The following is a 22638-nucleotide window of genomic DNA, read 5'->3' as shown; positions in this document are numbered from 1 at the left end:
ATTACGCCCCCCACCCCCCCACCCCGCCCCAACCAGGATAGTCACACAATTCTTTTTCATTCAGCTTTCTCTGCACAGGCATTTCCTTGGACAGGGGTTCTGCCAGCTGCCCCTTGTCTGCCTTATTTTTCTATTCATCACCACCTTACACTGAACAAGACAGAGATGGCTAATTTCCATCTTACCAACTAGAACGTGAGCCCTGTGAGCCCAGGGACTCACTCAGTTTTGTTCACCCTCTAGTGCACTTAGTGTCTATTATAATAGCTGGTGCTGAAAGGCACACGCGAGTTTTTCTTAAATAAATGAATAAGTAAATCAATATGTATTTAAAATGTTCCTTGGGTCTAGTACATCTATCTGGGCAAATATAACTTAATTCTTTTCTGTTTGGCTTGATTCTGTGTAGTCAGTCTTCCTACCCACATACTCCTCCCTCATGTTAGAAAATCAGTCATCACATGTATTTTAATATTTAAACTAGAAAATGTTACATACTTTCAAGATTTTATGTATTAACTTTCATACCAGTGATTTCATCACAGCCATTTTAATTGGTCTTTGAATTGCATCTTTTCTTCCTCCCAAGAGCTGACCAACACACTTCACCCCAGTAGGTTTTGACCCCAGATGAACATTATGTGTGTTCATTTAAAAGTACCTCAAATTCATTTCTCCAAATAACAGCAGGAGATGAATATATTAAGTCTTTTAATGTAACCTTGCTTGGCAACTAAAAAGTAGCGCTTTTAAACTCTGGGCAACATTAAAAATGGACGCCATTTTGATGCTGCTCTCACCTTCCACGATGACCTTTTCCTACCTCAAGATGGAGTCTGTCCCTTTCCAGCATGACATCCTCCCCGGGCTCTTCCTCCCCTGGGGCCTGTGGAGCACGTCAGAATCCCTGGGAGAGCTGCTTAAAACAGCCTACTGGGTCCACATCCAGAGTTTCTGACCCAGGAGGTCCAGGTTGGGCCTGTAAATGTGTCCTGCTAGTAAGTCCCCAAGCCCGGTTACTGTCACTGGTCTGAGACCCAGATGTGGAGAACTGCCGCTCTGCAGAACACAGTTCAGGCTCCTTCACACAGCCTGGAAGGCGGGATGGCACGGCGCTTAAGGGTGTCTGTGACTGGGACAAATCCAGCTCTCCCATTCCCCGGCAGTGGGACTTTAATGCAGTAATTTTCATCTATTTTTGCTAGGAGGAGGGGGATTTTAATATCAGTGTTTTCCTCATAGATTTGTTAAACGATATAATACCCATAATGCATTTGGCACCGGCATCAGTCCAAAATGTCAGGTTCTACAAGGCATTCCAGGAAACCATTTCTACCTCTTCAACCTCAGAGTCTATTTGGGGATCTCTCAAACACACCAAACACCAACTCCTTGACTCCTGGCGGGGACACCTTTACTTTCATTTTACTTTGTAGACATTACTCTTCCCTTAATAATGAATTTTTATATCTCACCCCCCATAGAAAGCATTTTCTGAGCTTAGGTGGGACTAGGTGTTTCTTCGCATGAACAGTCTGTTCTCTGTCTTATATTGTGATGTATATTTGTTGTGATGGTCCCGTAGCAATGATGACAAACTTTATTTTACCAAAAGTTATATATAAATTTAATGTAATTCCTATTAAAATTCTAATGAAAACAAAATGGAAGCCAGGGGGGAGGAGACACATGAACTATGGTGATGGATTGTGGGTATTTCAGTGGTGGGAAAACTATGGTGACCACACCTGAGGGGAGAAATCCTACATTGTGGAAAAACCAAACAAGGTTGTAAAATGATGGTATGTCATTAAGAATAAGATAAAATTCTGATGGTTCTTCAAGGACATAGACAAAAATCTACAATTTATATGGAATCATAAAAGACCCTGAATATCTAAAGCAATCCTAGAGGAAAAGAAGAAAAATAAGGCACTGTGTACCTGATTTTAAACTATTTTATAAAAAAAAAAAATGGGGCCTCCCCTGGTGGCGCAGTGGTTGAGCGCTGGGCTGAGAAGCTGCCTGCAGCCTCTGCGGCGCCAGTTCAATCCCTGGCCACCAGCGAAGGTCCTGCATGGCGCGCAGACCTCTCCTGCTGCCCGCCGCTCCCCTCAGCAGTGTATTTCATCAGTCTGCCTGTTCTGTTCCCCGCTCTGGCTCTAGTGAATTCTCTCACCCTCCCATGCTTCTGACTATACCCGGTGCTTGTATAAATAAATAAATAAATCTTAAAAAAAAAAAAAAAACCTTGGTGTTGGGGTAAAAATAGACACATGCACCAATGGAACAGACTCAAAAGTCAGAAATAAGTCCATATCCACAGATATATCAATACCTAATTTATGGCAGAGACGTCACTACTTTATAATGGAGATGGGGGGGGGGTCTCTTTAACCAATGGACCTGTGAAAAATGGATGGACACAGGTAAAAGGATGAAGTTGTAGCACTCTCTAATTCCATGCATAAAAATACATTCAAAATGATTAAAAGCTTAGATAAATGACCGGCACCAATAAAATACATAGAGGAAAGATTGGTAACATGATCACAACATCTTTAGAGACTTGACCCTTATGGTAAGGGAAGACGATTAAGAATACCCCAAATTTTAAAAGTTTTACACAGTAGAAGAATATATTAACAGATTAAAAAGGCACCTTACCAATTGGAGAAGATATTCACACATCACACAACTGGCAAGGAATTAATATCCAAGGTATACAGAGTGCTTATCCAATTTATAAAAACAAGCCACCCAATTAAAAAGTGGGCAGAAGATCTGAAAAGACAATTTACCACGAAGGATATACAGAAGGGAATCAGATATATGGGAACACACTCATCATCATTTTTAATAAAGGAGATGTGAGTCAAAACCATGATGAGAGATGATCTCACACCTGTGAGAATGACATGTTAAAAAGACCTCCAAGGAAAAGAAACCTTCATGTACTGTTGGTGGGGAGTGGGGGGTGTAATTGTAGCTGCTACGATGGACAATAGTATGGCGCTTCTTCAAAAAATTAAAAATAGAACGGTATGATCCAATAATGCCACTGCTGGGTATGTACCTGAAGAATATGAAAACACTAAAAGGAAAGATATGCACACCCCCATGTACACTGCAGCACTATTCATAATATCCAAGGTAGGAGAGCAACCGAGTGCCTCCCAGCAGATGCATGTGCAAGAAGAGATGGTATATATATCACAGTGGAATAATACTTAGCCATAAAAATGTAAAATCTTGCCATTTGTGGCGATATGAATGGACCTTGAAGGGATTACACTAAATGAAATAAATCGGGAGAAAGCTAAATACTGTATGATTTCACTAATTTGTAGAATATAAGGAAAAAAGTAATCAAACAAAATAAAAAAAAAAAAAGATCCTTTAGACTCCGACAACAGAATGGCGGTGGCCAGGGGGAGGAGGGAAGTGGTGATGCATGGCTAGCAGGTGGGGTGGACATTGGGTGGTGGGCACGGCGTATTAAGTATAGTCTCTGAAGTGAGAAACTCCACATCTGAAACATGGAGATGTTGTAAACTAGTGTTGCCTCATTAAAGAGAAAAAGGGTGGAAAATACCTCCGATCGCAGATGCTAGAGAGGATGTGGACAAGAGGGGCACTAATGCACTGTGGGCGGGACTGGAAACTGGTACAGCCATTTTGGAAAATGGTCCTGACATACCTTAAAATACTATTTAAAAAAGAAATGGGAAACAAGAGGTTGGGAAACAAGAAAAGTGGGGTGAAAGATCCTGGGTTTGTCAAAATGTATAGGATTATGATCTGCTCCGATGACCCGATGAAATCCAAGAACTCATGTGAATTTACCTCCATTGATGACTTTTTGAAAATAAGAGGAAATTTTAGAATCATGAAGTCAGTGATTTTTCATAGTGGTCAGGAAACGCTGGGGCTCAAAATTCCTTAGTTAGACCTAGATAATGGGTAGATTTAGAATCATTCGAAGAAAATATTCCACAGTAGATATTTAGTAATCTGTGCAGTTACATGTTTTGGTGCTTGAAGAGATTCCCTGAAGCAATAGTTGACAGCATTGGGGCCATTTTTAGAGTGTTCTGGATGGGTGAGACCCCATAGTGAGTGTGGATTGGCTGAGTCAATTTGGATATCCAGGTGTAATGAGATGTTATTAACGGATGCTGGAATAATGAAGGAATGAAAATAATGAAATCATTTTGAAGATTTAAAGTGCTGTGGGATTTAAAATATATAGTATTGGTGCTCAGGAAAAAGGCTGAAGCTGTTTAGGAATCATTGGCATGAAGGTGGAAGGTGAAGCCATGGTTGGGGATGAAATGCACCAGGAAAGATAGAATGTGAAAAAGGACATTGGGGATGTGGCCCTCACACGTTTAAAAGTGAGAAAAATTTGTGAGGACCATCTGCAGTGGACTCGCAGATGCTCACTTCAGGCTCCAGAGTGGCTGCAGGCACTGAAAATCCCCAAATCTTAGGCATTGATTTTTCAGTAAATCCACATCTGAGATGGGTTAGGAATTTGTGTGTACTTGTGACAAATCCCCCTGTAATGAGGGTTCTGCTTTCTGTGGTCTTTATCATCTCTGTAGGTAAACCTCAAATTCCTCTACCTTCGTATCTGGTACAGTTCTTTATCTCCTGATAGAAAAGATTCCAACAGAAATATCGCAACTTGATCTAGGTATATTTATAGGAAGAAAAGAAGGTGTCTTATAGGAGGACAGGGCATTCTTAGAGATACTGCCTAGTTCTTGATAATCAATATAGCAGGAGAGGGGCGTATATTTTCAGGGGTCAAACAAAGTTGGTTGTTTTCTGGGATTGGTCACACTGCCCTGAAATGTGACTGCTATTTGCTTCAAGACAGGTCCTGAAAGATAGTAATAGGCCTAGCAATAATAATAGTAAATGTTTCTATACAGCTCACTGATCTAAATGTTCTATGTCTATTAAGTTAGTTGTTCTTCATAACAACCGTAGGGGATAGATACTGTTATGATTGCTACTTAACAGATGAGAAAAAGAAGACACAGAGAGATTAAATAATGTGCCCAAATTCACTCTGGTAGCCAGTGTCAACGTTAGGATGTAAACCCAGCTTGCCAAATGCCTGGGTCCACATTCATGGGCACGGCCATCGTGACCCGCCACCTCTGGGTGGAGCTCTTTATAAACCTTGGACATGAATTTGAGCATATACAACATTGGAACATGCCAGAATTCCACCAGAATCCTGCATTGTGTTGTGAGTGTGGACACATATTAGGTAGAATTAAAAGTATTCAGCGTTTATTTAAGCACTTACTGGAGGTCAGGATTGGTTCAGATTGCTTTACACGTTAGCTATTTAATCCTTACAACAAGCTACGAGGTAGTATTGTTACCAAATCTTATAGATAAAGAATTTAAGACAAGTAGCCTTAATAATGATACTCCAAACAATACTTTATGTTCTCTGATTATAAAATGATATGTTGTTAAAGTACTTTGAAATATTCGATGCACGTATACGAAGTAAGGCATACTCCTTATTCTTTAAGAATTCAAGACACATGGTTAATAGGCAGAAGTAGTTTTTATTAAAAATTCCAAATCTCAGAGCCTCGAGGATCTTAAAGTATTTACAATTCAATAGAAGTGATACTGAAGTTAAAATTAAACAATTCTTAAAGCTAAATTTAAATAATGAAAACCCAGTAAGCCTAGAAGCTTCAACAAGTAATACATCATCTTCTTTGCCAAAATATGAAATAGCTGTTGAGTAAGCTGAGGGAGGTCAACTTGCTCTCCATATTAATATCAGTCTGCTTGGGTTTCTCTTCACACCTTATTGTGCTTATTTGTGAATCCAAAAGTTTCCTGGTGAATCTGCTGCGTGATTAGCCCTGTTTGCAGAAGCTGAGAAATTAATAATCCCAACCTCATATTTCATTGAGACAAGTATATATTGGCATAAAAGCTTAGGTTTTTAATTTTTTTTTAATTTTTTTGTCTGTCAGTTCCTTGGTGCACTAATTTAATCTGAGCAGACATGTAAACATGTTTAGGGAGTAACAAACTCCACATCGCTGGAGATATCCAAGCCGAGGCTGGACGGCACATCTGTTAAGGTGACTCGTGCAGTTTATCCCAACCGTGAGTTTTCTCGGTAGATGTCTGTGTATTATAAATGTGCTATCGTAAAGGGCTTGAGGATTTAGTATTTCTCCTGAGGAGCAGCAGGCAACGCCTAGCTCAGGTGTTCCCAACACTGGTTTCACGTCTTCTCTGATGTGTTGTTTCCTGGAGCGGGAATCTGACAAGCCCTTGCATTTGCAAGCGATACAGGAATGTTCTTGAGTTTGGGCTGTCCTGGCCACGCAGTGCACAGATCTAGCTCTGCAGCTCAGCCCCCGGAATTCCTATTGTTAGGGGGAAAAGGCTGTCCTAAAGCTAATTCCATACAGGCTTTGTGGACTCCACCCCCACCCCAGGTCAAAGCCAAAGACACTGGGAACTCCAAATCCCATCACCACCCAAGGGAAGGTGGCTGGGACCTGAGGGTGGGGTTCAGCAGCCAGGTGGATATAAAAGGCAGACACGTGGGCGTTGGGAGCCCCCATTTTTGGCTCTCGGCCAGCTCGCAGCGTCGGCCAGCTCTGAGAGTGCCTTTCAGATTGGGTAGGACGCATTAAAGACTTTATTTCCCTATTTTCTCCCTGAGTTGTACATTTTCCTTATTTCCTTTTCCCTTGTAAATACACCTTTTATTAACCTTTTGTGTGTGCCTATAGTGGAGTATTCATAAGTCCCTTGTAAGCACGCGGGTGAGGACCCACAGCCAGGAACCCGTTCAATATCGGGGCTGCCCTATAACACTTTCTGTGCTGTAAGGGATTGTTAAAAAAGGCCATTTTCCTTAACTTAGATTTCAAACAAGACTCCGATTAGTGGCTTATGTATAAGCATCTTTAGTACCTGCTCTTTAGTGTACCCTCGGTCTGGCCGCCTGCCTTTTTGCTCTTTCTTGCCCCTCTTGCTAGGATGTGAAAGGTTCTCCCTCACTGTGTTGCTTCTGTATGTTAACTAGCATGTGCCTGACGCCTGACACTGGCATTGAGTCTTCCTAAGTGGACCAAAGTCAGTGCACCCCCTGGGCTGTGGTCTGCACCCTTCGTCATCTGCAGAACACTGCCTTCTGCTGGAGAACTGTGCACCTTGACAACCCTTCCACATGCACTCTAAGAAGGGCTACAGCTGCACCTGGGAGCAGATAACTTTTATCATTATTGCACAGTGTGCACCGGGCACCTGTTTTATGTCAGGCCCTTCTGGGCACTGAAATATGAGGCATGGTTCCCTCCCCCAAGAAACTCCCAGATATGTAGGTGACACCATCACCTGGTTCTAAATCCCTCATTGCTATTTCCTGCTTTTTGGAACTCTGCTCCTTACTGCTCCCTGATGGCCAGTCTCGGCACTCTCCAGGGCACCCCCCCCCCCAACCCTGGCCATACATGCAAATACCTCTCTCTCCTGTGTTTATTGAACTGATAGCATTGTTTGCTATTCTGCCCGGATAGCAGGACACGAACCACAGCCTGTCTACACAGTTAGCAGTTAAATATGGACTTTTTGTACATTTGAGCAAGAACTCTTGGACGTAGGCCTTGTTCTTGGACAACATATTCCATCTCTTTTTTTCTTGGAATCGCCAACCTAGAGTAACATGTACTTTGGCATTGAAGAGCGATGGCCCTAACTTTCTGGCCTAGGAGATGTGAGCTTTTATGGTCCTTCCTTTTCTGGATTACGCTGGTGTTTTACCAACTTATACTATTTATCATAGTACTAAGAGACAACCTAGAGAATTCTCTTGGTTCCAGACCTAATCATTACTACCACCATTACTTTCCAGAATTCTCTGCAATCATGGGAATTATAGGTGGGTACCAAACATCCCCTGCTGGGTGCCGGGCAGCCCTCCTCCTGCTAGGACTTGATATGGACCTAGGATATGAAACAAAGTTTATTACTCATAGATGATCTTTCTAGAGTGAAACTTTGGCTTTTATTGTGTCTAGACAGTGGGGCCAGTTTGGGGTTAATATGGTTTGAACTTCTCATTGCTGTTAGGGGAGGGAGTTTCTAGGGGTTTTTTTTTTGTTGGCTTAGCTAGGTGTAGAGCAAAAGGGAAAGGTAAAAAAGAGAAACTTGGAGGATTTCAGCCTTCAAAATTTCAAAAATAGAGTCTTTATTACAATAGAGAATAGTCATTCTAAGCAATATTGTTAACGTTCTACTTTGCATGCGGCGCCACCAGCGCCCAAGATGGCTGTCTCAGCTAGTCCAAGAGAGCCATTCGGATGTCCCCTAACGGACCGTTCCTGTCATGGCAACTTGGTCACTTGGACTACTCTGCTGGAAGAGCCTGAAGTAAAAGTGCTAGGACTGGGTTATTGGGTAAACAGCAAAAGTAACAACTCCTGCTCTCACCACTTGTTTGTGAATCCATGATTTCTGGTTGTAGAAGAAACTATACCATGTATTGTTCACTGATTCAAAACATATATTGCATCTTGTCTGAAACATCCAGATGTTGGAAAATCTTGTCTTCCAGCTGGCACTTTAGCTGAAGTTTCAACTGACTGTTCCAACATTATATAAGGCGATTTGCCTGTTGGTATAAGATACATGATTAAAGTACTTGGCTACGCTTGTTTTTCTGTGAAATGAGTTCCTGGGTCATTAACCAGTGTTAAGTGTGTGATAACATAATGGCAACTAAGACATCCCATGAGCGCATGAGTGGTGAACTACCAGAAGAATACATATATTCTTTCAGTATGAAAATCTGTCTCCTCCATAACGGAGAGGTCTGATGTCAACCGCCTGTTGGTGGGAATAGTGCTATCCAGGGCTCTGAGCTGGTGTCTATTGTTGATAAATTAGGCTCTGAGCACAGGGAGTAGATCAGATGGTCGGAGAAGGCTTGGTGGAGGGAAGCCAGTGTTGGTAGCCCATGCTCTGCGTCATGCTGGCCGTCGCGACTGAGTATGCACGAGGCCACTATCAATGGGTGGGGCCGGGAAGGACTGACTTCCCCCGCTGAGCATGTCACCTTGTCCACATCATCACTGAAAGGTCCTCGGTGTAAGTGTTCTTTAGTGAGCAATCCCATGGGATGCAGATGTCTTTGTTGTTTGCCCCATTCTAGGAGGTCTATTCGTCCCCTCCCTCGGAGCCTCCTCTTAGCCATACCCGTTCATTCCCTCTCAGGTCTTGGCCATCAATCCAACTAATTGGCCACTCCCTGTGAACTGGTATCAATTCATATTTCTGGTCATCTCTCTCTCTCCAGGCAGAAGAGGGAAGCAGGTTTGTCTCCAACTTCTGCTCACTGGGGGGATGACTCTTCCCATTGCCCTTCAAGTCCACTCCTGAGTGGGGCTGTAATGATGCATCACTTTACTGTGGCTCATGCTGAAGTATTCTGCGGAACTCTGTGGAATCCAGTTTCCATTTTTTTCTCTTGTAATTTTGATTAATTTTCATTAGTTTTTATGAAGTAGCCTTGGTTTACAGCACTGTACGTGATTCAGAGGTACAGGGTCACGCCTCTTCAGATGTATGTTACCATACCACAGCCACCACCAAGGAGCTCCCCACTTTGCTCTCCACCCCAACTCTCCTGCTCTGGTAGCCTCAATTCTACAGTCAGATTTCTAGGGTTTGTTTTGGTTTAGTATTGTCTGTTCCTTTGTTGTGCTTCTCTATTTTTCACACAAGTGAAACCATCTGTTTTTGTTTCTTTCTGTCTTATTGTGCTTAGCATAAAGCACTCCAGTTCCATCTATGTTGTTGCAAATGGCAAGATTTCATCTCTTTTTAATATGGCTGAGTATTACTCCAGTAGGTATGTATATATCACATCATCTTTATGAACTCCATTTGTTTTGGGTATGAAATCTGCTTTCTTCATACTGGACTGATCTAATATAACCTTCCCTTGGCAGGAACTATCATATCGGGGCTCTGAGTTGTTTTCTATTGTTTAAGTTGTTTCCACAACTTAGCTATTATACATAGTGCTACAATTGAGATAGGTGTGATTTGAATTAGTGTTTTTTATGTTCCTGGGGTAGATACCTAGGAGAGGGATGGCTGCTCATTGAGTAGATCTGATTTAATGTTTTGAGACACTCCCATGTTGTGTTTTCATAGGGGCTGAAGCAGTCTACATTCCCACCAACAATTTATCATGGTTCCTTTTTTTCCACACCCTCACCAATATTTGTAGGTTCTGGCCTTTTTAATACAGACCGTTCTCACAGATGTGAGGTGGTATCTCATTGTACTTTCGATTTGCATTTCCTTGATGATAAGTGAAGATGAGTGTATTTTTATGTGCCTATTGATTATCTGTATATCTTTGGAGAAATGTCTATTTAGCTCTTCTGTCCATTTTCAACTGGGTTATTTTCTTTCTGTTGCATTGTATGAGTTCTCCTTAGATTGTGGGTATTAGCCCCATCAGATGTATGATATGCAAAAAATTGTGTGCCATTGGGTATAGTTAATGCCCTAGATGATATATAAGAGACCTATAGAAATTGTGGGTTTAGAATTTTCTTTGTGATTTCACAATCCATAGAATCAGATTTTTGTTCTGAAATTAATCTTCATGTGTTTTGAGAGAGAAAAGATGCTGGATGTCTGATCTTACCTTGAGTGAGGAATTTAATGACCAAGTCTATCATTTTCTTCCTGTGAGCTTCCCATGGTAATCAGAATAGCAGTCAGTATAGGACCTTGTCTTCATTTCTACAATAAAGATCTATTGCAGCAGTAATCTGGTATTCTGAAGACTGGTTTTCAGCAGACATTTTATTTAGGACAGTAATTGTTGATAGTTTCAAGCATCTGTTTTGTTATTGTGCACCACAAAAATTAGGTTTCCTGATTTCCGTTGGCATGACATCATCAATATATTCAAACCTGATCAGATCAGATATCCAACACTAGACTTCCACCTTTGAGGATCTGTTTCCTAGAACCATTCTGGATATAACCCAGCAGTAGTCATTGTTCACAGAGGAGATTTTAAAAAACTACTGTAGATATTTCAACACGGAGGAGTTTAACATTAGGAAATGTTATAAAATTGTTGGAGAGTCTGTAGAGCAAAACAAAGGACAGGGCAGGGAATATCATCCTCTCTGTGGAGGCCTCCGCCCCCCGGGGGAGGCCCTCAGTCCTTATTAGTGTGGCCTTGTTTCAAGAACAGCTGTTGCAGGTGACTGCAGACATCAGCTAATGCCCCCACAGGAGCTGGCTGCTGCCACTGCAGAGCTAGTCTGCTACTGCTACCTGCTACCATGTCCAGAAGACATCTCTTCTTTATCCCCTTTTCCATCTAATCTCTCATATACTATTCTTACAGACATATGTTGACAGAATAGAAGCTGTAATCTTGCTGGCAGGGGAGCCTAGGGAATTAGGTTTCTAAGCTTTCAGCCCCTGTGATAAAAGGATAACTTAGAAACATAGAGTGGTGCTGAGAATACAAGATATCTGAAACATCTTGACTTTGCAAAATGGGACGAACAGGTTCCTGTGAAACAGGAAGAGAGAAAGGAATGAATGCCTAGGAAGATCAATTTTAGGAACAGGTATGAGGGAATTGAGAATCTACATAGAGACTCTTTAAAACTATGTATGTTATAACAGCTTGGAAATTTGTTTAAGGTAGTTGCATACCCCAGTTTTAAGACCACTAATCTAGACACTAACATTGCCAGGGGACATACACCCCAGTCCAGCCAGCTTCCTAAGGGCACCCTTGACCTCCTTGTTTCTCAGGCTGTAGATGATGGGGTTAAACATCGGGGTCACAACACAGAAGAGCACAGAGACCAGGATGTCCATGTCCAGGGAGTAGCCTTCACTGGGTTTGTCATAGTTGATGTTAGCTGTACCATAAAAGACCACCACCACAGTGAGGTGGGAGGCACAGGTGGAGAAGGCCTTGCTCCTTCCCTGAGCAGACGGAATCCTCAGGATGGCGGAGATGATCAGTGTGTAGGACACGGCAGTGAACAGGCAGGGGCTCAGGCCAATGGTGGCACTGGCCACATGCAGCACAGACTCATTGAGCGAGGTGTCCGAGCAGGAGAGCTTCAGGATCAGCGGGATGTCACAGAGAAAGTGGCTGATCTGGTTGGGCCCACACAGAGTGAGCGTGGCTGCCAGTGCTGTGTGCGTCACGGAATTCACCAGCCCACACATCCAGGACCCAATCACCAGAAAAACACAGACCTTCACACTCATGAGGATTGGATATCGAAGGGGGTGGCAAATGGCCACGTAGCGGTCATAAGCCATAGCAGCCAACAAGACACATTCAGAACCAGCACAGGTCACGAGGAAAAAGGTCTGGGAAAGGCAGCCGTCATAGGAGATGGTCTTCTGCTCCCGGAAGAAGTTCACCAGCATGACCGGAATGGTGGTGGATGTGTAGCAGATGTCCAAGAAGCTCAGGTTGCTGAGGAAATAATACATTGGCGTGTGGAGAGCAGGACTGATCCTGGTGGCCATTATTATGAGCATGTTCCCCGAAAGAGTGATCAGGTAAATGACCAGGAAGATCAAGAAGAACAAGCCCTGTAAGTTGGGGTGGTTGGAAAATCCCAGGAAGATGAGTTCAGTGACGTATGTTTGATTGTTCATTTCAGATGGTGTCATAGCTACACAAATGAAAAAAAGAAAAAACAGTGAGAACATACAGAAAATACCCCAAATGAATTTGTAAACATGCTAGGCCTTGTCAAATACTATTGGATATAAAACAGCCTCACTATGGAAAGGTGTGAAAGAGTTTCTTCAAGGAGAATAGTTCTCACTCAGGAAATCTAGACAATTATAACAAAGTAAAAATCAAAATCAACAAGCAACTCTAAACCAGAGACACACTACGGGGTGGGGGGAGGAGGGAGTAGGATCAAAACAAGGGGGGTGGGAATTGTGTGGCGAGTATAACCAAGATGAAAATGCATACATTGTGCAAAAATGAAAAATGATGTAAAAAATATATAAAATTTAAATTAAAAAAAGAAATACAGACAGCTCGGACACAGGGACCTCCCACAGATTTTTGATTTGGAAGCATATCCTTTTTATCTATTACTGAATTTCATTTACCGATATTTTGTTTAGGCATTTTGTATCTGTGTCCACAAGGGATAATAATGGTCTAAAGTTTTATTTTCTTGTAACATTTTCATCTAGTTTTAATATCTGTTATCACATTAGTGCTGGATTATCAAATGTGTTAGGAAGTTTCCTGCTTAATTTTCTAGGCGAGATTATATAGACTTGGTATTTTTCCTTCTTTGTACACCTGGTTAAATTTTACAGTAACATCATGTGGTCCTGGATTTTTATTTTTGAGATATTTTAATCTACACATTTAATTTAATATGCATAAAGCCATTCAGGTCATATATTTCTTCTTGAGTGAGTTTTGGTACTTTTTGGTGTCTTTCAAGAAAGTGGTATATTTAATCTATGTTGTTGAATATATAAGCATAGCTTTTGAAGTGTTCCATAATTATCCTTTTTTAGTTTATATTTAAAGTGTTTCTTTTAGGCAGTATGTAGTTAGATATTGCATTACTGAAAAAATCAGTCTTATGATCTCTGTGTTTTATATGCCATTCATATTTAATGAGATTATTAATATGACTAGATTAGAAATTGCCATGTTATCGCTGTTTTCTGTTCCTTTTATTGTTTGTTTCTGTTCCCTCATTTTCTGTCTTGAGCATGCTCGACTGAGCATTTTATATTTTTCTCATGTTTCTTTTATTTACTCTTTACCTATTTGTAAAATTTTCTCGTTCATAAACAAAACAAATAACCCAATCAAAAAATGGGCAGAAGAGCTAAATAGACACTTTTCCAAAGAAGATATGCAAATAACCCACAGGCTTATGAAAAAAATGTTCATCATAATTTATTAGAGAAAATGCAAATCAAAACCACAATGAGATACCACCTCACACCTGTGAGAATGGCCCATATTGGGGAAAAAAAAAAACTAGAAACAATAAGTGCTGGCAAGGATGTAGCGAAAAAGGACCCCCTACACAGTTGGTGGAAGTGTAGACTGATCCCGTCACCAGGGAAAGCTGTGTGGAGATCTCTCAATACACTCAAAGTGGGTCTTCCATACAACCCTGTGATTCCACTCCTAGGAATCTCCCCGAAGAACACAAAAACACAAATTTGAAGGGAAACCTGCCCTCCTGTGTTCATTGCACTACTATTTACACTATCCAAGATATGGACACAACTTAAATGCCCCCAAACAGATGACTGGATCCAGAAAAGGTGGTACATAGACACAGTGGGAAACTACTTACAGCAATAAGGAAAGATGCGTTCATGCCTTTTGTGGAAACATGGATGGAGCTGGAAGGGATTATGCTAAGCAAAATAAGCCAGAAGGAGAAAGATAAATACTAGATGGCTTCCCTACATGTTGAATATAGAGAAGCCAAACAGAGCCGGACAAACCTTGGAAGCTGCCCATAGATGTGAGGCATCCGGGAGGGAAGGGGTGAAAACGGGCAGGGGAAGCACACAAGGGGCTGTGGGTGCTTTGGTGGTGGGAGAACTATGGTGAGCACACCTGAGGGGAGAAATCCTCCCCTGCCCCCAAATTGAGGATGTAAGAAAAAGGTATTTCATTAAAAAATAAATTAAGGAAAAAAAAAGATTATCATTGAAAAAAATTCTGATCTCCCCTTCAGTGGCCAACACTGCTCTCAGGAATTCTCTCAGTAAAACTAAGAACCCCCAAGAAGCCAAGGTATGTTCCAGAGTCTTGTTAAATAGTTGTCAGAGAAAAAGTTCTCCTGAGGCACAGAGCAAGCATTCAAAGCCCTGGGGGCTGAGCCCCACTCTTGTCTACATCCGGGGGTCACTGAGATCTGGCAGGCTATGTCCCCCCAGAACTAGGGGCAGGGGAAGAAAAAGGAACATTTTTCTTGTTGCCACAGGAATTGAAAAATATATTGTAAATAATCTGAGTCTGCTTTCCTACAATCTACTCCTGTAATTGTAAGGTGTCTAAATATGTTTCTGGTTTTTTCTCACTTTTTGCTATTGTTGTCACATATTTTACTTTTACACATACTATGAACTTGCACTCCATTAGGACTCTTTTGGTTTTAGTGGCCAATTTTGAGCAACTGAATTTATAAAAATGAATTTATTTTACCGTATTAGTCTCTTATGGTTGTCATAACAAATTACCACAAACTTGGTGACTTGAAACAAAAGAAATTTATTTACGCACAGCTCTGGAGGTTAGAAGTCTGAAATTAAGGTGTCTGCAGAGACATACACCCTTCGAAGGCTAGCGGGGCGAGACCCTTCTTGCTCCTTCTCTGTTTTGGGTGGCTCTCGGCAGTCCTTGGCTCTCCTTAACTTTGGTGCGCCATCACCCCACTGTCCACTTTTATCACATGGCTTTCCTTCCTGTGTGTCCCTCCATGTGTGCCTTCCTAGTCCTTACAAGGAGACCATCCATTGAATTTAGGGCCTGCCTTCATCTGGCGTAAATTCACCTTTGCTTCAATGCTCTCCTTAAACACCCTCCTTGTAAATAAGTTCCCATTCTGAAGTTTTCAGTAGATGTAAGTTGGGGTCGGAGGGAGGAGAATATTCAACCCAATGTATTTACCTTCATTTAATGCATTTCTGATGCTCTTCATTCCTTTGTATAGATCGAGTTTCTGACGTGCATCACATTCTTTTTCCCTGAAGAACTTTCATTAACATTTCTACTATAGTGTGTCGGCTAGCAAGGCACACCTTCAGTTTTTGTTTGTCTGAGACAATGTTTGTTTTCCTCGGTCACTGAAGGAGTTCGTCTATGTTCAGTTTTTTGTTTATTTGCCTTTTCTTTTAGCACTTTAAAGATGCCGTGCCAGTATCTTCTTGCTAACATAGTTTCTGATGAGAAGTCGCTTGTAATCCTTAGTCATTGTGCTGTGTCAGGTTAGATTTTTTTTTCCCCTCTAGCTGCCTTCAAGATTTGCTTTTTGTCTTTACAGCAACTTGAATATAATATGTGGAGAATTTTGTTTGGGTTTTGAATTAATCCTCTCTAGTGTTCTCTGAATTCTGAAAAATTCTCAGTCATTATTTCTTCAGCTATTTATTTTGCTCTACTCTGTCTCCACTTCTGGGGTTCTTATTATGTGTATGTTAGTTTGGTATTGTTTCATAATTCTTGGGTGTTCTTTTTAGCTCCCCTTTTCTCCTTGTGTTTGGGTTTAGATAATTTCCACTGACCTGTCTTTAAGTTCACCAATTCTTTCTTCAGTAGCCTTCAGTGTCCAGGCTAAAAATGCCTATCAAAGGCATTTTTCATCTTTGTTATTTTGTTTTTGATTTATAGCATCTCCATTTGGTCTTCTCATATTTTATCTCCTTCCTGAAATTAACTGATCTTATGTTTAGCTTTTCCATTTAGATCTTTAGCCTGTTCTTTTAATTTTAAATTCCTTGTCTAAGAGTTCTAGTATCTTTCAATATTGAGTCTGGTTCTGATATTTGTATTAGATGTTCAAAATATTTCTTATTTTTTGTATCCATTATAAACCTGAACATGTGTTAGATAGCATATATTGGAGATGAAATACTTTTGTTTGGAGAAGACCATGACCTTCCTTCTGCTATACTTTAGTGTAAGCATTCATACAGTGAACTATTGACTGAATTTGTGTTTGTTGTTCTAAGGTCACTCCATGTGCACCACAGTCTTCAACTTACTGTAGTGATATGAGTATGGACTAGTGAGCCCACATTTCTACTTCCTACTTGGCTTCAGATTATCAATTTCCCCTGTTTTATAGCGATAAACTGCTTCTTGAAGATCTCTAGCTATACAGACACCTCTTGAATAATGTTTTATTCAAGTTGTTTCATTATAACTTTGGTGGGGGAAAAAAATCCCAGCCAACAGTGAAAAGAAACAATATTTGAGAACTGATTACATTATACATCATTTTGCTTAAAACCAATTTCCAAGTATCCATCCATGATGTTGAAAATTTATATTCCCCTACTATTTTTACTTAATGCTTATTAATAGGCTGCTGAAGAATAAGAAAGAAGTGCTCTCTAATGTTCTGGTTTGAGCATTAGTCTTAGGTGCTGTGAACCTGGGTCTTGGGGGTGTGGCCTTCACAAATAATCCTATCCCCCACCCCTTAACCTGTGGTGCTGGTCTAAAACATAACATATGCCTGCTTTTCACCTCCAAGGGGTAGAATTTTTTTTGCCTGTGTTCCCTTCCCAAACTGAAATCGGTTTCCACAGTACCCTAAGGTGACAGCTTATATCATTCTGCCCTTGTAGATTACAGCACTGGTTCTGTAGAAAAATATAGAAAATTAATATGGGAGTTTTGGCAGTTGCTTTTCCCATTATCTACCACAGCACTCCAGCCCAGCCTCTCACAAGACTTCTGGTCTTCCTGTGAGCATATTCATGGAGAAAAAGCAAGAAAGAGTAAATCTCACATCACGACCCGCAGTAAATGGATGCTTTCATGCGAGCCTACACTTAGCCTCTAGCAATTCATTACATGTTCTGCCGGGTTAGTATACAGCACCTGTGCCTTCTGCCCCGGGTTAAAAGAACCATGAATTCTTGTGATTACCTCTCTCTCCCCCGATTTTATTTTATTTGTCTTGTGACCTCAAGAATTTAATGAGTTAAGCAAAGTCATTAATTTGTATTTTCCCCTGCTTTTTGTTGTTGGTTTAGTAATGGAAGCAATGTGCTTCCCAGGTCTTTAAATATCCAAGCTAAATTCAAAGTCTACACAGTCACCTTTGAAAATGATTTGGCATTTTCTAGTAAAGTTAAACATGGTTATTCTAAGCCTGACAATTTCATTCCTAAGCATATTTTCAATAAAATTGGATACACATTTCACGAGACGTATATGAAGATGTTCAAAACAGATTTACTCATCAGCTCAAAGAGTGTGCCTATCAACAGGAGGGTGAATAATCAGATTGAGTATCATGTTGTGAAGGCTACGCCGTTATCTATAAAAACACAGATTACTGGTATGTGTAATAACATTGATGAATCTAAAACACATTTTGTTGAATGAAGGACGCAAGACACAAATGTATATTTACTATTCCTTTCCATTAACTGAAATTCAGTATTGGGAAAAACTAAGCTGAGGTAATCAAGCGAGGAGGTGGTTATTCCTGTAAGTAAGGGATGGTATTACCTGGTACCCAGCAAGAAAGAAATTTCTAGTGAGTGATGGAAGTGTTCTGCATAAGTGATTTTGGTAGTTTATGCATATGTAAGAATGCATCGGCCTGTGTACTTAAGGTTTGTGCCTTTTCCTAAAGGTGGGCTCTGCTTGGATTGCAACAATGAGGAAAGACAAGAAAGCAGGAGGCACTTTTCAGTGCAGTTTTCGTCTCAGGATTGGTCAGAACCAGACCTTAGCATGATGTTGCTTACTACCTGTTTTCCATTTTTACGTCTCTCGCCTTCTCTACCACAGGGCTATCTCAGCATATGTCACTTTACCCATCATCTCGGGTCACTTTCTTGACAATGTTATTTGGAGGAGTGAATGTGAAAGGTGCTCTGTGGACAAAGCCAGGCTCCCCTTAGATAGGGGGGTGTTTGTGTGTGTGAAGCTGCATGTAGATACGTGCGTGTGCATCTGTTTTATTGGGGAAGAGAACTGTCCCAGCGCTCTATGGGATGGCAGGTCGGCTTCCCAGGCAACAGCGGTGGCAGAAGTCTGAAGTGAAGTAGACCGTGTTGGATCTGTCCAGCCAGAGGGCTTGTGTTGTCACTATAGGAGAAGGGACACCAGGACACTAGGAAACTTCTCTGAGAGCTGCCTTGCTGGAAACCCCCTCACTCACAGCTATATCCCTTGCCCCTTGTGTTTCCTCCTGGAGGGGATGATGGTGCTGCCCAGTTTTAGCAGATTAATCCCGAGGAGCACAGGCTTTTATTTCAAGCACAACCTCATTGGTGCCCAGAGAAGGGGACAGGGCATTGACTCTCCTGGGGTATCAGGCTAGGCTGGTGAAGTCGGGTCAGCCCTGCCTTTCTGGGTAAGGTCCTTGGGCACAAAAATTACTGAGTATTCCACAACAGGGGCCTCCAAAAATATCCTCCCTCCTTCGTGGACCAGCAGAGAGCCCAGATGTCTGCTCAGAAGCCAGGTTGTGGTTGCGAATGAGCAACGCTGGCTGCAGAGAGTCACCAAGGGCCTGTAGACCACATTCTAGGAGAGGACAGGTTGGAAGCAGGGGTCATCTGGAGGGCAGTCGGCTGGACTTTAGAAAACAGTCAGCTTCGAGAAACTGGGAAAGCTCTTCAGATGCAATAAATGCATGTGACCCCACCCAGAGTCTTGTATGCAACTGCAAACTCAGAAACCCATCCCCGGAGCCCCTTGTGGGTCATGTGATTTTGGTTAAAACACCTTTGTTTAGTCTAAGAAGGTAGTCTGAGAAGTAAACACCAGAACAAAATTCACGGGTTCAGAATTGAATATGTAGGGCTTGGGAGGTTGGAGAAAACCCATGATGGAGCTGTGTTTGGAGTACTGTGGTGTCAGTGGGTGGTGAGAACATGGCGAGACCTCCAAATTGGTTTGGCAAGGCTGAGATCATTAATTAAAACGGAATAAATGAGGTACAGCAGGTATGGGGAGAGGAGATGGTGGATTAGACTTGAATAGTGTTGGCGCGTTAGGTACCTGTGGGATAGCCATGTGGAAATGCCCAGTAGGCAGCTAAAAATAAAGGATTTGCTCTCAGGAGACAGGAGAGCTGGAGAGAGGAATTTGGGCCTTGCTGTCTCCAGGCAGGCTGCTGAAGCCCTGGACGTGCATGAAACCAAGCAGACAGCAGCATAGACTGAGAAGAGAAAAGCGTAAGTGGGACTTGTGTGCTCCCAGCGTTGATAAGAAATGTGGTAGAAGATACCCAGGAACGATCCTGTTCCGATAACTGTAGGCACCGCGCTCCCCAAGGCTCACAGCACTGAGTTACAATCAATATTGGACTTGAGCTGGGGCCTTGAGGGCTCATAGAAAGTTCTTACGTTGTTTTGTTCTCTATTTTCTACATCAACCACATAGATGAACTTCAAGTCATTCAAAAACGAGTAATGTGAATTTTTAAGTCCTGCTATCAGGAAGGTAGATCTAACAATAACTTTTGTAGATCAGTGTCTAGGCACATTCATGAAAAGAAGTGAAATTCCTCATGGAAGGTAATTCCATATTATTTTTTCTGGAAGCTGACGCATCGTCTGTGGAGAGCCAAACTGTGAAACTGAGATTTTAATGTTTGGGGATTTAAAATACATGGTTCCTGAGCATGCAGGGAGTCCTTTCATTGTGAAGACCTGATTTCTAATTGAAATCAGCCCCTGAGGAACATATTAATGGGACATTTTATATATAAATATATATTCTATTATATGTGCACATATATATATGTATACACACACACACACACAATGCACACACAGGGGAGTCAGAACTGTAATAAAAATTTTGGATGAAAGGAGAAGCTGAGTAATGTCCAACCCATTTTCAGGACAGCAGTTCTGAGTTATCATCATCTTAATCACTGTCATCCATGACCTAGCAGCACTTACGGGCTACACTGGGTGTGAACAAGATACCTGCACCCTGAGAATTTACATGCTATGACATAAGAATCAGCCGCCTCAGTCTTAAACCATCTGCTTAATAATAATGACTTTATTTCCCACCATCGTGTGGAAAAGATTTCAGCAGGAAAAAAAAAAATACCTTACGCATCAGTTACGCTGGTTCTATCCATAAATAGCTATAAAAATTTTTGTATATTAAAAAAAAAACCTTGCTTATTAGAGTTTTAAAATGACATGCTTTTCTTTAAAGATATGTTCTGCATTACCCAGCCACTCAAAGAAACAAAATAAAGTAAGCTAAAACCCAAAGGTTTACTTTGCATGGTGCATTTAACCTGAAAATTTAACTAGGATTTTCCAAACTGAGTAAGGGCTGGAGACACATGGTAGATAAAGTAGCTTACACCTAGGACATGGTACATAACTTTTTCCATGTGTGACACCAAGCTGTTCACATGTTGGTTAACACAACAAACTATAAGACAACCTGTTGTGCCCATTTTGCAGATAAAGAAACTGAGGCTGGTGTTTAAGTCCTAGAATATCAGTTGTTGTTAGGGATGCTTTGTGACCAGACAATGATAATTTATATTTCTAAGGTGCTTTCCAGCCTCCAAAGCTCAGCTTTCTTAGCTTTGACTCTGAGTTTCAGAGCCTCGTTACTAGACAAGCACGACTTTGACTAAAAATTCCAACTCTCAGGGCCTTGAGGAGTTTAAGTAATTAAATTTCAGTAGGAAGTTGGTACTGGAGTTAAGCATAAATAATTTTTGAACTCTAAATATAAGCTGTGGAAAGTTAACCTGAGGGTCTTAAAAGAGGATTTTTGTTTGTTTGTTTGTTTTGAAAATGAAAATTGTTTTGTTGACTAGCATAAGGAGTTTGTTTCCTCAAAGAAAACACAGTGAGGCCACAGGTGTGATTGTAGAAACTCTTGCAGCTGGCGAGGGGGTGGGGGGGTGGGGGGGCGGGGGGGGCGGGGGGAACACGACCATCAGCTCTGGTGTCAATAGCACAAAAGCAATGATCACAATTTTTAAATCTAATTTTTAAGTTACTCAGTAAACTGCTGACCTACCACCAATACACACACACACCCCACCCCCATGCCTTAGTATCTCCACATAGCAGCAGAATTTCTCTCAAAGAAAATCCAAATGATTTCAGGTGCTTGTGGCAGAATGAGTTTCTGGGATTTATGGCCACGGCACACATGCGCGCTCCACCTGCTTCCGTTTATACCCATTTATACCATTTCCCAAATACGGGCTGGGCCCCGAAGGACAATCAGAGGTTGTCACTTAGGTCGGTGCTTCCCAAACCTTCACGAGCATGGAAGTCACCTGCGTTCTAAGTTTCAGTGATGCCAGGCCGTGGTGCCCAGGCCAGACTTTTAACAGGGAGAACTGCCCTTACCCATAACTTGTAGGCTAAAATTCCTTTCTCAACAAATTTACCAAGAACAGCCTCCATCCTGCTCGTGCATTTCAGCACTGACGTTCCTTTCAGCCTTCCCATCTCACCGCGCCTCTGTTGTAAGAAGGGCAGACAAATGACTCCCTCTCTGCTATGTAAGAGCCTTCCAGCTAGAAAATTCTTCAAGCTATGAAATTCTCATTTCCTTTCATTTTTTCCCAACACCTCTTCTTGGTTATGGCTAGTCTCCAACTCAAACCAATTTATTCCCCCTGTAGGGTCTCATCTCTCCTTACATCCCAAAGGGGAGAGAGACCTGACTTTTACTCTCAGAGAATTTACAATCTAATGAGATGGTAAACCGCAGTGAGGTAGGAGCTTTGTATATTTTCTTTACTTTAAAAGATGGCAGGACCGCACTGTTTGAGCACCTCTCAGAATAGGACACCCCTCTCGAGGCCCCCCACTCCATCG

At 41.6% G+C, this 22638-nt stretch overlaps 1 protein-coding gene across 1 annotated transcript; it reads right to left on the bottom strand.

The window, feature by feature from the left end:
* Nucleotides 1-11778: 11778 nt before the first annotated feature.
* Nucleotides 11779-12741, bottom strand: LOC311176838 (olfactory receptor 5V1-like; the record flags this gene model as incomplete). Its single annotated transcript, XM_084242477.1, has 1 exon — nucleotides 11779-12741. The coding sequence occupies one exon, from the start codon at nucleotides 12739-12741 to the stop codon at nucleotides 11779-11781; it is 963 nt and encodes a 320-aa protein (XP_084098603.1).
* Between the last annotated feature and the right edge of the window lie 9897 nt (nucleotides 12742-22638).

Source organism: Talpa europaea (assembly GCF_964194135.1).
Source record: "Talpa europaea genome assembly, chromosome: 9".
Taxonomy (NCBI): Eukaryota; Metazoa; Chordata; class Mammalia; order Eulipotyphla; family Talpidae; genus Talpa; species Talpa europaea.
The sequence above is the reverse complement of the archived record's forward strand: the minus strand, read 5'-3'. Positions and strand labels throughout refer to the sequence as shown.